The sequence below is a fragment of the Sitophilus oryzae genome, unplaced genomic scaffold (assembly GCF_002938485.1).
Source record: "Sitophilus oryzae breed Bouriz unplaced genomic scaffold, Soryzae_2.0 scaffold_980_pilon_pilon, whole genome shotgun sequence".
In the NCBI taxonomy this organism is placed as follows: domain Eukaryota; kingdom Metazoa; phylum Arthropoda; class Insecta; order Coleoptera; family Curculionidae; genus Sitophilus; species Sitophilus oryzae.
This window is the reverse complement of record NW_022147617.1, coordinates 5,465,474-5,481,043: the sequence shown is the minus strand read 5'-3', so window position 1 is coordinate 5,481,043 and position 15,570 is coordinate 5,465,474. Positions and strand designations below refer to the sequence as shown.

At 36.2% G+C, this 15,570-nt stretch overlaps 1 protein-coding gene across 1 annotated transcript; it reads right to left on the bottom strand.

The window, feature by feature from the left end:
* Positions 1-252: 252 nt before the first annotated feature.
* On the bottom strand, positions 253-1,659 carry LOC115891250. The gene has a single exon (XM_030911678.1). It carries the CDS (start codon positions 1,657-1,659, stop codon positions 253-255), a length of 1,407 nt encoding a protein of 468 aa, XP_030767538.1.
* Positions 1,660-15,570: the final 13,911 nt, after the last annotated feature.

Genomic DNA, 15,570 nt, shown 5'->3' with positions numbered 1-15,570 from the left:
GTGCAGTCCTCATGGAACCAATTTTTACATGTCATGCACTGAATCCAATCACTTTCAGGGGGGTCTTCATATATTTCATAGCAAACCGGACACAAAATCTGTTTTTGGTTTGAAGGTGAATTTAGTGATTTTTTGCTGATTTGATTTTGTGATTTTATAGACTCCGGACTCTTTAATTCGTCCATATATTTTCGTTTCGTCTGTTTGAATTTTTGGGTTTTGGCTTGCTTGCATGCTTGGAGCTCTTCTAACTCAGATTTGTACGGTGACGCAGTTAGCAGTACAGACTTCTTCTTCTTGCGGGCATTGGCAGCTCTTGGTAGTGCTTTTGGTAGTGGTTTTATTAATTTCGGCGAGATAAAGTTGGTCGAATTTTGTGGTGGTGTGGAAGGCGGTGAATTTCGTACCCTTAGTGTTGGTGATGGTGTTTGCTTTCCACGAGAAGATGTTGAGCAGTGGAGAGTGGGCCAACTTTCCTAGTGGCGTTGAAGGCGGTGAATTTTGTGACCTTGATACAGGTGTTGGGAGTATCGTCTTTGTCGAAATGTTTTCCATCAGTTTGTGCTGAAGAACTGATAAGAGTAAATCTTCATCACTGTCGTATTCATCTTCTGCTCTCGGATTCGAATTTTCTGCACTGGAGTTTTGGTTTGGAAATAGTTGATATGTTACTGTAGCGGGTGCAAATTCTTCTTCCGAAAATACATGCGGATTATATGGAAAAATACCGCATATCTCAAAAGCTTTTATCGCTCTTTCAATTGATGCTATTCTACTGTAGGCATTTGCGAACAATTCAGCTACTTGAAACATAGTAATTGGTCGCCCCGGATTATTGACATGCCATTTGTCGCATTCTTGGCCATAAGCGCTTTTCAGTGGTCCGAAAATTTTTTTATCCAGTGGCTGGATTTTGTGGCTACAATGGGGAGGTAAACTTAACATGTTAATACCCAACCCACGACATTTCATAACTGCTTGTAAACTCACATGGCTCGAATGATTATCTAAAACGAGTAAAACTGGGTCTTCAACTGAGCTTTTGCAAAATGTTTGAAAATGATCCAGCCATCTCAGGAAGAGCTCGCTAGTGATGAATCCCGAGTCTGAAACAAGCTGGAGTGTCCCTGCTGGAGCTCTATCAGTTAGCTCAGCTTTCAGTCTCTTTCGTGGAAAAACCAGTGCAGGTGGAATGTATTGTCCAGTTGCTCCCATACAACACACCGCAGTTATTAACTGGCCCCTCTCAGATGAAACGATTTTTCCTACAGTTCTTTTCCCTCTGGGAGCTACAACCTTGGGTAATTTGTTGGGCACGGTTAGGATACCAGATTCATCCATGTTGTACAAACGGTGCGGCAGTATTTTTTTCTCATTCAAGATTTGTCTTAGGTTTCTGAAAAACAGTTCTACTTGAGGCCTATTAAAGCCAGCAGCGCGAGCAAGGCTTGTTTTTTCTGGAACACGTAAACTAAGTTTATGACGCTTACAAAATGAGTACACCCAATCTTTTCCGGCCGATCTTTTTTCTTTATTAAATCTGTGGTTTAAGTTATTTCTTTCGACATACTCAAAAACCAAGTTACCAAGTGCCTTAAGTGTGAGCCCATAGAATGTTTTATCTAAATCTCTACAATAAATAGCCAGTTCCTCTTCCATTTCTGGGGTAAAAAATAAATTGAAGCGACCCAGTGATGTAGGCAACTGCTTTTAGCCGTTTTCTTAATGTTGCTTCATGTACGCTGATTGAATCTGCTATTGAGCGTTTACTTGGAAAGTTTCCTTGCAGCAGTTTCTCCTTTACTTGTTCTAATAGTTCTGCCGTAAATATTAACTTCCTATCAGTCTTGCGTCGATATTTACCCATATCGATCTAAAATAATAAAACATACTTTAAAACTGTGCTATGAAAATTCTAACAGGTAAAATGTACGCATATTAGGCTAAGAGCACGCATCCAGCTAAGAGTACGCATGCGTACTCTTAGAACGCGTAGTCTTCACCTTCTCACAGAAATTCTATTTATTAACTCATGGACACTTTTTTTTCAACATAACCTATAAACTTAACACATCGATCAAAACCTCAAAAGCATTAGTTTTTAATAATACTTACATAAATTGAACAATAAGCAACAGGTACTATTCAATCACTACCAAGTTACACGAAAAAACTATATCAAAACTGGTAAAATTCTTAATTATTGGATTTCCACGCGACAGCCGCTTGAGACACAGAGAAATTTTGTTTGTTCTGAACGTACACACTAAAATGAATAACCGATCGGGTCTATAGCACCATCTACAAGTGGGCGTCTAAACTAAGGGCAATGCGGACTCTTGGTCGACGCGTACTCTTACCCTTCATTACCCTATATATACAAATCAGTGCATAACGTTCTTCGCCGTCTTCTGATTTCCAGTCTCTATTGGTCTCTGTCTGTCCAGAGGTTTTCGTCTATTCCTCTTGTTCTGATGTCCCGGTCAATTCCTTTTCTCCAACTCCGTCTAGGTCTCCCTCTCTTTCGTTTATCTTAGAAAGAAAGAAATTGCTTTATTGTCATAAAAAAATTAAACAATTTTGTTGACAAGGCTTAAAAAAAAGAATACAAAAAACATACAAAACTTCACTTAACAATAAAAAACATATAAAACTAACAGCAAACATACAAAACTAAAACAATACTTTATACAATTAAAGAAATTGTACATTGTCAAAAATTTATTTAATTAAATATAAATAAAATATAAACATACATGTAAATAAACAACTGTATATAATGTCAATACTAAATTTAAATGGATAGAAAACAAAATCATTTCTTAAATTTAGTGAATGTGTGTTAAATTTTTTTTTTTTTTAATTAATTTATTTATTATTATGTTTTTTTTTCTTGTGGTGTCCAATTGAGTATTTTCTTCGGGATTCTGCTCTCTTCCATTCTTTGTACGTGCCCGTACCACCTGAATTGATTAATTTTGATGTCTTCTGATATTCTGTGTTTAACGCCCATGATGTTCTGAATTCTTTCATTTCTAACTCTATCCAGTTTCGATATCCCGGCCGCGTGCCTCCAAAAGTCCATTTCTGTAGCTTCGAGCAACTTAAGGTTTCTTTCTTTCAAAGGCCATACTTCACTACCATAACTAATGATGCTTTTCACTTTGCTGTTATAAATTTTGTGTTTGTTTTGTTTTGATACGGCCTTATCCCATAAAATATTGTTGAGTTGTCTAATTGCTTGTCTTCCCTGGTTGTTTCTGCACTTAATTTCTTCATCAAGGCTACCATCGTTGGTAATGTGCACGCCAAGATATTTATATTTTTGGCACTGTTTTATTTCTTGCTGTTGCTGTTCTAGGATTAAGTTCTGTTGTTCGCCACCGATACACATATATTCCGTCTTCTTAACGTTTATCTCCATCCCCCACTTGTTATACTCTTCAATTAGTTTGCGGGTCATATATTCCAGGTCCTCGTAGTCTTGAGCCAGTATTATTTGATCATCAGCGAAACAAAGAGTGTAAAGTATCGAGTCGTTTAGTGGTATCCCCATTTGTTCGCACCTCCTTTTCCAAGGTTTTCAGAGCTTGTTCCAAATAGATTTTAAACAATGTCGGCGATAGACAGCAGCCCTATTTAAGACCTTTGTTTATGCTGAATCCCTTTGATACTGTTTGTCCTTTCTTTACTTAGCTAGTGTTGTTCTTATATAGTTCTTGGACAGCCTTAATTAATGTTATACTGATATTCGTTTTCTCGAGGGCTTCCCACAATTTAATTAAATTATATGTATTTAGTGAGAGTAACAATTATTTAAAATTTGTCAATAAAAATCATTCTCAATATAATTTTATTGCTCTTACTAGCAACTTCTAATAAATGTTACTCTCACTAGGTACTGCTCTTAGTAAGTGAATTGCTGATTATGTAACATTAATAAATATTTATCACTCTTACTAGCGACTAAAATAAGAAGTGCATTGGTGGAAGTTAAAATTATAGGAAAACTATAATAAACCATAAACACCAATATTCAAATATTTGCCTTTATACCTAACTTCAAAAAATATCAAGCACCTAGTCGCTACTATACTAATTTTTACTACTATTACTACGACTACTAATTTTTGCGTTGTTAATATCTTCTCTGTGCCCTGTGTCTCGTGAATGCTGACAAATCTTATATTTGTAAAAAAATCGCCCTTGTTTAAATAATCTTTATATTATTTAATTCGAATATTTAACGGGCTAGATGTTTCACCTGTATAAAATTTATCATATTCACATAGTATTTTGCAAATTAAATTTTTGGTTTGTTTTTCCTTGGGATTAGCAACGCCTCAAGAGCATTCCGACTGTTAAGAATCTTTCATGAATAGTTGTAAACTGTTTCAGAATATACAACATGTGTATTTGAAGGAGAAAGGCACCATTACTGCATTGTTCGATTTCACGACATCAATAATACAACATCTGGAAAATAAAGATCTGGCAATGGGCATATTTCTTGATTTGTCGAAAGAATATGACTCTTTAGACCACCATTTACTATTAATAAAACTCGAAAAATATGGAATAAGAGGTCCAGCACTCAAATGGATTACATCATACTTGACAAATAGAGAACAAGTTATTGTGAGAAAAGACGAAAAGATTACTAAGTCCAGTATACAAAAATTGAATATTGGTATACCTCAAGGCAGTATCATTGGGCCACTACTTTTTATCATCTACTTAAACGATATTAGTCAAACAACAAGAAATGCAAATTTTAGCCTTACATGCTATGCAGATGACACTAATATACTTACTCATGGAACAACACAAGATATTCTGAAGGAGAATGGCAGTAAGACTTTCATGAGAGTAGAGGAATGGTTTGAGGCAATTAGACTAATGCTAAATAAAGAAAAAACTAATATACTCATTTTTCGAATACAACAGAAGAAAATTGAATTAGCGAGCAATTTGAAAATTGGAGAAATGGATGTCAGCCATGGTGGTGAATGCAGATTTCTTGGTATTTACATAGACGAGCACTTAAAGTGGACCCGACATATTTATAAGCTATGCTTGAGACTTGGCACAATTTCTTACGGTCTGAGAATTGTGTCAAGTTATGTGAACCCAGACTCAATGAAGACACTATACTGTGGAAATTTTGAGGCACTGCTGAAATATGGAATTATTCTCTGGAGATCAAATTCAGAAACTGCAAAAATTTTTGTGATTCAGAAAAGAATTATAAAGAAACTTCAGTACAGAGAAAGCTGTCGAGGACACTTTAAATCCTTCGGAATTATGACGCTTCCAGCTCTTTATATCTATGAGTGTTTAATATTCATCTTCAAACATAAGTCCCTATTTGAAATGGAAAAATCTCATGAATACCAAACAAGATCCAGTGATGCCAAGTTCCCCTCACATCGTCTCACCCTGACTGAAAAAAATCCAGTACATATGTGTGTAAAGTTTTACAATAGCCTCCCTGAAGACATAAGAGCAATCGAAAGTCAAGAAACCTATAAAAAATTGGCGCCGGGAGGCACGTATAGCCGCCCATACTAAAATATGTTAATATCTGTAAAACTGCAACTTTGACTGATTTTGATGTTATTACAAATTTTGTTGCAAATATTATTCCTAGTCTTAATTCGAAAACCGCGTTTCGCTAGCTACTGTAATTTTGGAGTTACGATTTTTTTAAATATTTAACCACCTCCTATACCCCCTTACCAACACCCCACCCCCACCAAAAACTAATGGCCAGATTCTCGGGTGCCACATTATTTTTGTGCCAAATTTGGTTAAAATCGGTTCAGCGGTTTTTGAGTTGTCGTGTTATAGACGGACAGACGGTCGGACAGACAAACAGACAGACACCACGAAAATATTTTGTATTTTGGTCATTTATGACCCAAATAACTCATTTTGAGTGAAATTAAAAAAACTTATTTTTGCCGATCCTAATAGCCTACCATACCTATTGGTATGGTCGGCTAAAAATCGTTGAAAAAACTCTTAATTGAATTGGAACCCTACTCAATCAATGAATTCTTAATATAAAAGTCTCTTCACCGCTGACAATATTTCAATATGTCTATACAGGGTGTCCCAGAAATGAGTGCAGATATTTTAAGGGGTGGTAGATCTGGTGAAAATAAACATATTTTCCCTTTACCATTTTTAAAATAAATTGAAAATAACCGAGTTATTTAACTTTGAAAATTTAAAAAAATAATCGCAACATTTTGAGAACCGCCGGCAGATATCGCCAACTACATCCAATTACCCGGATCAAGCCCGGATTTCAGTTAATTCGACGCACTGTGTTGCCATAGGGACAAGAAAGTATATGTTAAAAGTAAGTCATAAAATCACAACACCTGAGGAGTTTGCAGAGATGCAATACATTTTTAAGATTGTGATATTATTACATAAAATAAATTAAAAGTTAAATGTTTAATAATGTGTTAAAAAAGTTAAATTAAAAAACTTACCCAACATTAAAAAGATACTTATGACAGGTCGATGTAACTGTGACAGTTCTCTTTATCGATATACACTTAACTAAAATACACTTCACTGTGCTGCTTTACTTGTACATGCTATTATAATAACTGCTAAAATATCAGTCCCCATTTTTAACACATTATTTTCATATAGGCCTCATCACAATTTGAACCAGTGATTTACAAAACACCTTGAAAAGCACACATTACTTTGAATACCTTTCTGAATGAATAAATGTTGAGAATTATTGTCTCTTACCGCCACTTTCCGAACTACTTTCAATCTAAGAAAATACCAGTTTCACTCAACAATTTTAAATACGTATTTTGTTTTTTCGCTATTTTTTCTATGTATTTCGTCAATTCCATCAACAGCCCAACCGTCACGTCGACCAAGAGATCGCATCACTGGTAACCGCTCCTTTGTCGCGCCGCCGTGTCGAGCTTGCGTCATGCGAGGTTGCCGTAGTTTCAACAATTTCAAATTCAAGACACTCGAAGAAATCAAATTCTTATTAAATTTTAAAAATAAAACAGAAAAACATGAAAGGAAACAAACAAAACACAAATGAATTGGTTATTGATAAGGTCACAAAAAAGAAATTTCTAAAATGTTTATCGTAATTCAGAATTCAATACATCGAAAACAGCCCGACGAATAATCAATTCATTTTTGTTTTGTTTGTTTCCTTTCATGTTTCTCTGTTTTATTTTTAAAATTTAATATGAATTTGATTGCTCTGAACGTCTTGAATTTGAAATTGTTGTAACTACGGCAACGTTGCTTAACATCGTCGTCTGACGCAAGCCCGCCACGACGGCGCGGCGACCGGCGACTCAAAGGGCCAGTTCACACGCGGCGCTCTTGGCTGACGGCTAGGCTGTCGATGGAATTGTCGAAATACATCGAAAAAATAGCGAAAAAACAAAATACCTATTTAAAATTGTTGAGTGAAACATGTATTTTCTTAGATTGAAAAGTAGTTCGTAAAGTAACGATAAGAGACAATAATTCTCAACATTTATTCATTCAGAAAGGTATTCAAAAGTAATGTGCGCTTTCAAGGTGTTTTGTAAAAACAGTGGTTCAAATAAAACAGAAAAAACATGAAAGAAAACAAACAAAACAAAAATGAATCGATTATTCGTTGGGCTGTTTTCTAAATTGCTTGAATTGAATTCTAAATTACGATAAACATTTTAGGAATTTCTTTTTTGTGACCTGATTGTGAATAATATGAATCATTTTATTAAATTTATTCCAAAATAAAGTTATTTTGCAGCATAACAAAGATTTTCGTAAACGTCATAAACGTAATATTTTAGTTAATTTTCGGTGGTTTTTCTTTTCAAAAAAAGTTTTCATTGAAAGGGTAAGTACTAAAAATAATTAATGTGTTTTTTTTCTTCTATAATTATTAATAATGAGTACTGATAAAAGATTAAATTTACCATTTCTAATTTTTTGAGTAGAAATTTGTCTATGAATTTATAAATGTAGAACTATGTTCTGCCGAACTATGTAGAATGTCGATAATATAAGAGGTTGCAACACTGCAAGGTTTAGATACACCGTAGGGAAATCTCAGGTGAATAAACAAGTGGCACTAAAAAGTTTTTTCAAATTTCCCGGAAAATGTCAAGAAAAATTTTAAATTTTCTACATTTTTTTTTTCGCCAAAAAAACCTCATAGGCGTGTTTCTGGGGTTGAACTATACTACCAGTTAAAATATTTGCACTTATTTCTGGGACACCCTGTATATTTGTAATTTTATCGTACATATTTAGATCATTTTTGAAATTAATGTTTTTATTATTATTATTTATTAAGAATTACATAGTACCTTCATGTCTCAAATGTATCAGTTCTTGGAAAAGCTAGCTGCGAGAGCGCTGAAGTCATGATTATTAAAACCCGCTTACGATGGGCGGGTCACGTATGCAGGATGCAAGAAAACTGTCTATCGAAATCTCTTTATTACGGTGAGCTTGCAGACGGTAAGAGGAAACCGGGTGGACAACTCAAAAGGTACAAACGATGTTTTCCATGAACACTTAAACGGGATAAGCATGCAGAATCAGTGGGAGGAAGCAGCGCATAATAGAACGTAACGGGGTGGGATTTTAAACTCACTTAACAACGACAACCATAAAGTAAAGAGGCAACAAAGTAATGGGATTTTTGAATTTCCGGAGTGCGGAAGAGAGATAACATCACGTATCGGGCTTTTTGGTCACAGAAAAGCTCATGAAAGAAAAAGCCTTGCGAAACCATATTCTGGTGCGCGTCAAATACTCGTCAGAGAGTAATGGCAGTAGTAGTAGTAGTGTTCATTGGTTTAGTGTGGGTTAAAATGGATTTAAGTGTATTTTATGTTTTGAAATAATATGTTTGTATGTTATATTGTTTTTCTTTATTCATTTTAATGTCTTTTTTTCTCTATTCAATATTGTCAAATATAAAAATGCTGATCAAAGTTTATTTTGTTTTGTCATTGGTGGACGTACAGCGTCTACAATTCTATAGTCGACGTAGTCACGCACGAAGATATTTATTTTTGTCACGTATTTTTGCGGGAATCTTATATTTCTTAGACGTCATGCTGCTCCCTTTACTTTGTTTTTATTATTCGAATTCTGCGTTTATATTTTTGCCGTTTACTATTGCATCGACGGTGGTTTCAGGGTTGATGCCAGCGAGGATATTTAGGGCGCGATTACGGTAAAACCTTGAATATAACAAAAAACAGTGTGTGCACTATGTAGTTGAAATTTAACAAGAGTTCTTTTCCACGAATTAATTATAATATTAAAAATTTTAGAATTAGAAGAAGTATATATTGTTACTCTGTTTAATGAACATTCGATAATAAAAACTTGCGTAAAGGAAATTTACCAAAAATTATAGATAAAAAAATAAAGTATTTTTAAAACTATAGTAAATTATATGCCTTCATTGTTTAAGATTGTTATTTATATATTTTCACGTATGACGTTGAAGTAGACCGACGCTAGAAATAGATGTTCAGTTAAGCTTATTAGAACGGAACTTCAAATCCAATTTAATTTTCATATATCGCATATAAGAAGTTTTGGAATTTATTAAAAATGACAAGGCTCTTATTATTACAGTAACAAAACAAATAAAAAAAATATTCATTACAGTTGGGATTGGAACCTTTGGTATTACAACAGCAAAATGAAACACTAATTCACTACAATACACCAAAACACTTTGCTTTTAACACTGGAGGCTCGTTTCGCTAACCATAAATTTGAAGCTAACCATCAGTTTTCCTCATCTGCAGATGATGCTAAGCTGGTTAACGAAACGCGCGTCCAGTGTTAAAAGTAAAGACTTTACAGTGTTTCGCGAACCCGAAGGAGAACCGTCTCTTTTAGAAACTCAAACCGAACTAAAATTTCTGCCTAACAACAGCCCCGAGGTTCCACCATTGCAGGGTTGAAGGGTGGTGAATTTGGTACTTAGCCAGTAAGGTCCTCCCTGAAGGTACTGTTCTTTCGTTGATTGGTCAGCTTGACACCGCCCTTCAAACAAACTTGGTTTAACCGCCCGTTGTTAGATAGCAGTACTATAACCATTTTACATATTTAATCTTCGTTTGGCGCCATTTACGTCTTGTGGGATTTTAGGTACGTGCTTTTCTAACATTTCCAGATAATAATAATAATAATAATAATTGGAAATGCTTCTGTCTGGTCACTATGTACTGCAACCAGCAGTATATTAATGGTACTGTAACGACGTAACCAGTACAGCCAGTTTCGCCAGCTGTCCGCTGTCCCATAAACCTATTCCTATCTTTCACCGTCCGTTCCCCACACCTGTTAAACATTTTCCTTTCTCATTTCCTATGTTTTCCTTAACTTTACTGAGTGAGTATACTGTGACCAGCAGTATACTTGCAAAACCCTGACAGAGCAGGGATACCCATTAAAAATTGGTGAAAATGAATGAAAAGTATAATGATAGCCAGGTCGGTGAGGGGCAACAGGCTAGCCCCCGTCGGAGCCGATCAAGTCAGCCCGAAAGGGGGATGAGTGGGGCAAGCGGCACCTCCCCTGGAAATGGATCCGTAAGGTCGCGGCTTGCGAACCCGGATATGATTAGGGAACCGGAGAACAGTTTGGGCGAACGCAATGTCAACCCCACTGGTAATCCAGAAACGCAGAGGAGACGTGAGCGCTGGAGTAAAAAAGATAATATTGATATTATGCGCGCACACTACACTGCACTAAAGGAAAACGATGACACCCCCAATGTATCAAAAACCTACAGAGAGAGACTGATAAATGTATGGAACAGTATTAGACCGGATAGATCAACAACGGCGCAGAAGATATCAGACAGAGTTAGGTGGCTAATACGAGCGAAAAAGTTTACGGATGCCGAATTGGACAGAATAAAGGAACAGACGCTGCTGCAAAAGGATATGAACGTAGAAAAGGAGAGTGCTAACTTAACAAGTACACCTCCGAGAAGATTGACCAGAAGGCTTACCTGAGACGAAATAATTGAAACACTACCAAATGAAGAGACAAATAAGATCATAAACAATGTCCAAACGAATATCGTACTCTATAAGGGCATACCGGTGCATCTTCGACGAATACTACCATGACTCCAGTATACCAGAAATACACTACACACGGTAACTGCTGTTAATACTGCATTGAATTCGTTGATCAAATCATCATTATCTTTAGACGATACCAACACGGCTGTATACGCTGGAGCCATAACTGTATGTGAGATGTTGAATCTGCAGACTACCTGTAACAAAAATAAGAAGAACACAGAGAAGAGAAACATGGAGCCCCCATGGCGAAAAAGACTAAATAACAAAATAGATTAACTACGAACATATATTGGACAAATACATCCTTACTTTGAACAAACACAGTCATCTGAGAAACTTAAAAAATCAGTGATATTCATAGCGCGGCTTCATCGATTAAAACCTAATTCCCAAGAAAATTTTAAGCAGCCAAACCAAAAACTTATTTTACTTCTCGACAACCTGAAACAAAAAATAAAAGCATTAGGTAAACGAATAAGTCGATATAATGAAAGGGTTAAAAGATATAAACAGAACAAACAATTTTCTACAAATTTAAAACTATTTTATCGATCACTTCAACAAAATCATACCCAACTCTTTGATAACTCATCACATAATACATTACGTGAACAAAAGAATATGATTGGCTTTTGGAGGGGCGTATGGGAGAGAGATACCTCGCACAACGAAAATGCACCCTGGATTACGGAAATAGAAAATCAAACCAATTGGGACGAGATGCCACCTGTACATATCACTACCAACGATATAAAAGAACTACTCCGAGGTGCGGGTTACTGGAAAGCACCCGGTATAGATAAGATATATAATTACTGGTGAAAAAACTTTACATGCTCCCATGAAACATTGGCAAAACAACTGCAAGACGCGCTACACAAGCCGGAACTTTTTCCTGCATACTTTACCAAAGGACACACAATCATGATTCCGAAAGGAGAAGTCAACCCAGATCCACAGAAATATAGAACGATTACTTGCTTACCGACAGTCTACTAAATATTTACGACAATACTGGCACGATCCATTACCCAACATATAAAACAAAATAATTTACTGGCGTATGAGCAGAATGGATGCAAGAAGAATGCTAGAGGTTGCAAAGAACTACTGGCAATAGACGTTATAACTGGAGAGCAGGCACGACGGAAAAAACGAAACATCTCAATAGCGTGGATTGACTATAAAAAGCCTTTGATAGTGTGCCACACTCATGGCTTCTAAGGGTACTGGATATATATAAAATTAATCAAGCCGTCAAAATGTGCCTACATCAACTTTTGTACCACTGGAGAACAACACTATACATAGAGGCGGGAATAAAATCTTACAACACGGAAGAAATAAGAATAAAATGTGGCATTTTTCAGGGAGACTCCTTAAGTCCCATATGGTTCTGTCTATCATTGAACCCTCTTAGCTACTTATTAAACAAAGGTGAGATGGGATATATGCTTAACAAACAATCTAATGCTAAGATCACTCATTTATTTTATATGGATGACTTAAAGTTGCATGCACCCAATCCCGAAAAACTACAAAGCCAGCTAGAAGTTGTCAAATCCTTCAGCTCGGCAATCAAGATGGAAATGGGACTAGAAAAATGTTCAGTAATGCATGTAAAAAAAGGAGTGGTAAACCACGAGCTGAGCACCGTACTGATGGATGGAACAACATACGAAGTAATAAAACAGGAGGAAGGGTATAAATATATCGGTTTTCACCAATCACTGGGTATCAGCCAAAAGGAAATCAAGGAACAGTTTAAGAACGAACTGATAAGACGTGTCAGAATCATATTGGCATCTAAACTCACATCAAAGAATTTATTTACGGCACTAAACACCTGGGCTATACCTAGTATTGTGTACTCATTTGGTGTTTTGAAATGGACCCCAACAGACCTGAGGGGCATTGACACAAAAATCAGGACTCTGTTAACAAAATATCGATACCACCACCCAAAGTCCAGTGTGAACCGCGTGTATATACCAAGGTCAAGAGGCGGAAGATGCCTTCTAAATGTAGAAAATTTCCACAATACACAAGTTCAGAAACTGAGGAACTACTTCTTGAGTAACAACTCACCGCTTCACCGTACCCTCCGAGATATTGACCAAAACTATTCCCCTCTTGACTTGATGAACCCCAACAGCCCAACTGTACGAAGTTGGACGGAAATGGAAGAAGAGTGGGCCAGTAAAACTCTCCATGGCAGGTATAGAGCAAATTTAAAAAATATCACAATTAGTATGCTGGATTCAAATACTTACCTAAAAGCGGGTTACCTGTTCCCAGAAACCAAAGGAAGTATACTGGCAATACAAGATCAAGTTGTCCCGACCCTGAACTATAGGAAATATGTCTTGAAGGAGAGAGTTGAAAGTGATCTGTGTAGGAAATGCAAGCGTACAGCTGAGAGCATCCAACATATAACAGCAGGGTGTTCTATTTTTGCTCCAAGGCAGTATCTGGCACGCCATGATGAAATGGGAAAAATATACCATCAAGCTATAGCACTGGGAACTGGGCTAATGGAGGAAGGAATAGAATGGTACAGGTATAACCAAATGATATTCTAGAGAATGCTGAATATAAATTGTACTGGAACATCACAATTATTACAGATCGATCTGTCCAGCATAATCGCCCTGATATGGTGCTTTTAAGAAGAAAGTGGAGGAAGCCACAATAATAGATTTTATAACACCATTAGACGAAAACGTCCAAAAAGCATATCTAGAAAAGAAACAAAAATACGAAGAACTAGCATATGAACTTAGACAGTTATACAAATTAAAACAAACAAAAATCTTACCTCTAGTGATATCCGTCAATGGCTTAATACATCAGCAAACTGTGCGACATACTAAAGATTTGGGACTATCGCCAAATGTTTTATCCACCGCTCAAAAAGCTGTAATTCTGGGAACTGCACGCATAGTCAGATGGTTCCTTTACGCGAACTAGAGACTGCTTTGGTTAATAACCCGGCTATCTCTCCAAGAACCCTGAAAGGTGATTTAAAAAAAAAAATTGAAAATGCTAAAAGGGTCCTATATAAAACCAATAACCAAGGAACAAGATATAGAAAATAAAATAATCTGTTACAGTGTTTGTGAATTCTAAATAACAAAAATCTACTTTTTTACCATAACATAGATGTTATGATTTACGTGTCCTTTTACACAATATTGTCAAAGGCTTTTGAGCATACTCTTTCTTTCAATTACTCATCAGTATTCATCTCATTAAATACACTTAATTATTTGTATTTTTATTGTCCTAATAATATTTTTTAAATATGTACATACAATTTATTTTATATAATAAATTTAGAAAAGGAGACGTTATTCAACTGGAAAAAGGAACTAACGAGATAAAGGCGTCTCTCGAAGTACACGTGTTGGAAGTGAAAATTCAGTTAGCTGCACGAATGCGACGGCGAATTTACTTTATTATTATACGAAAACGGTTAAAACCTTATGTAACCCGATATTAAACGAGAAATTGGGAAGTGCCTTTAATGCAAATAGACTCTTCTGTAATTCCCCTTTGGAATATTATTACGGGACACTGGTTTTCTTAATATTATTTAATCTGAACTAATATTAAAGCTTGCCATGCTCCCCTGGAGTAATTTATTTAAATATTGTGATAAAAAATATGTCCTATTAATTAAAGTATATGTCATCACCATCATCATTTTCAGCTATTCAACAATTTCCAATTATAGTGTCCTCCCTCACATATTTAGGTACTCTTTTTGTAATTGGGCCTATTTTTGGCTATGCCGGCCCAAGCTATCCCTGCTAATATTCTAATATCATGGTACCATCTTAGGTTCGGTATTCTTCTAGGTCTCTTAATTCCTTGTGGGTACCATACTGTAATTTTTGTAGTCCATCTGTTGTCCGTCCTTCTTGCCAAGAGTCCTGCCCATTGCCACTTGAGGGATTTGACTCTGTGGATGATATATATTACCTGGGTCTTTTGTCGTATCCACTCTATTCTTTTACGGTCTCTCTGGATTATTCCCAGCATATTTCGTTTTATTGAGCGTTGTGCGACCTCTAGTTTCCTTATAATGTCCGTTTTAAGTGTCCAGGTTTCACATGCATAGGTTATCACTGGTAGTACACATTGGTTGAATGCTTTTTTTAGATAAAGTGGAGTAGGTATGGGGCCACTTGAGCCCAAGGTCAACCCCCATTTTCTCCCTAAATTTAGGGAAATTTTCCCGTCCATAGCGGCCCACCCTATGTAAATCTTATAACATGGGTTATATGTAATTTCCCTAAATCTTCTGATTTTTAGATTTGGCAACGTCGCATTTCATTATACATCCGGCAACGCTGTACGTAGTCGACGACCGCCATCTAGCGCCTAACTCCGGAACTACCAAGCGCCACCTATCGGGTAGCTCAAAGAAGGTAACTGTAATTTGGGCTCC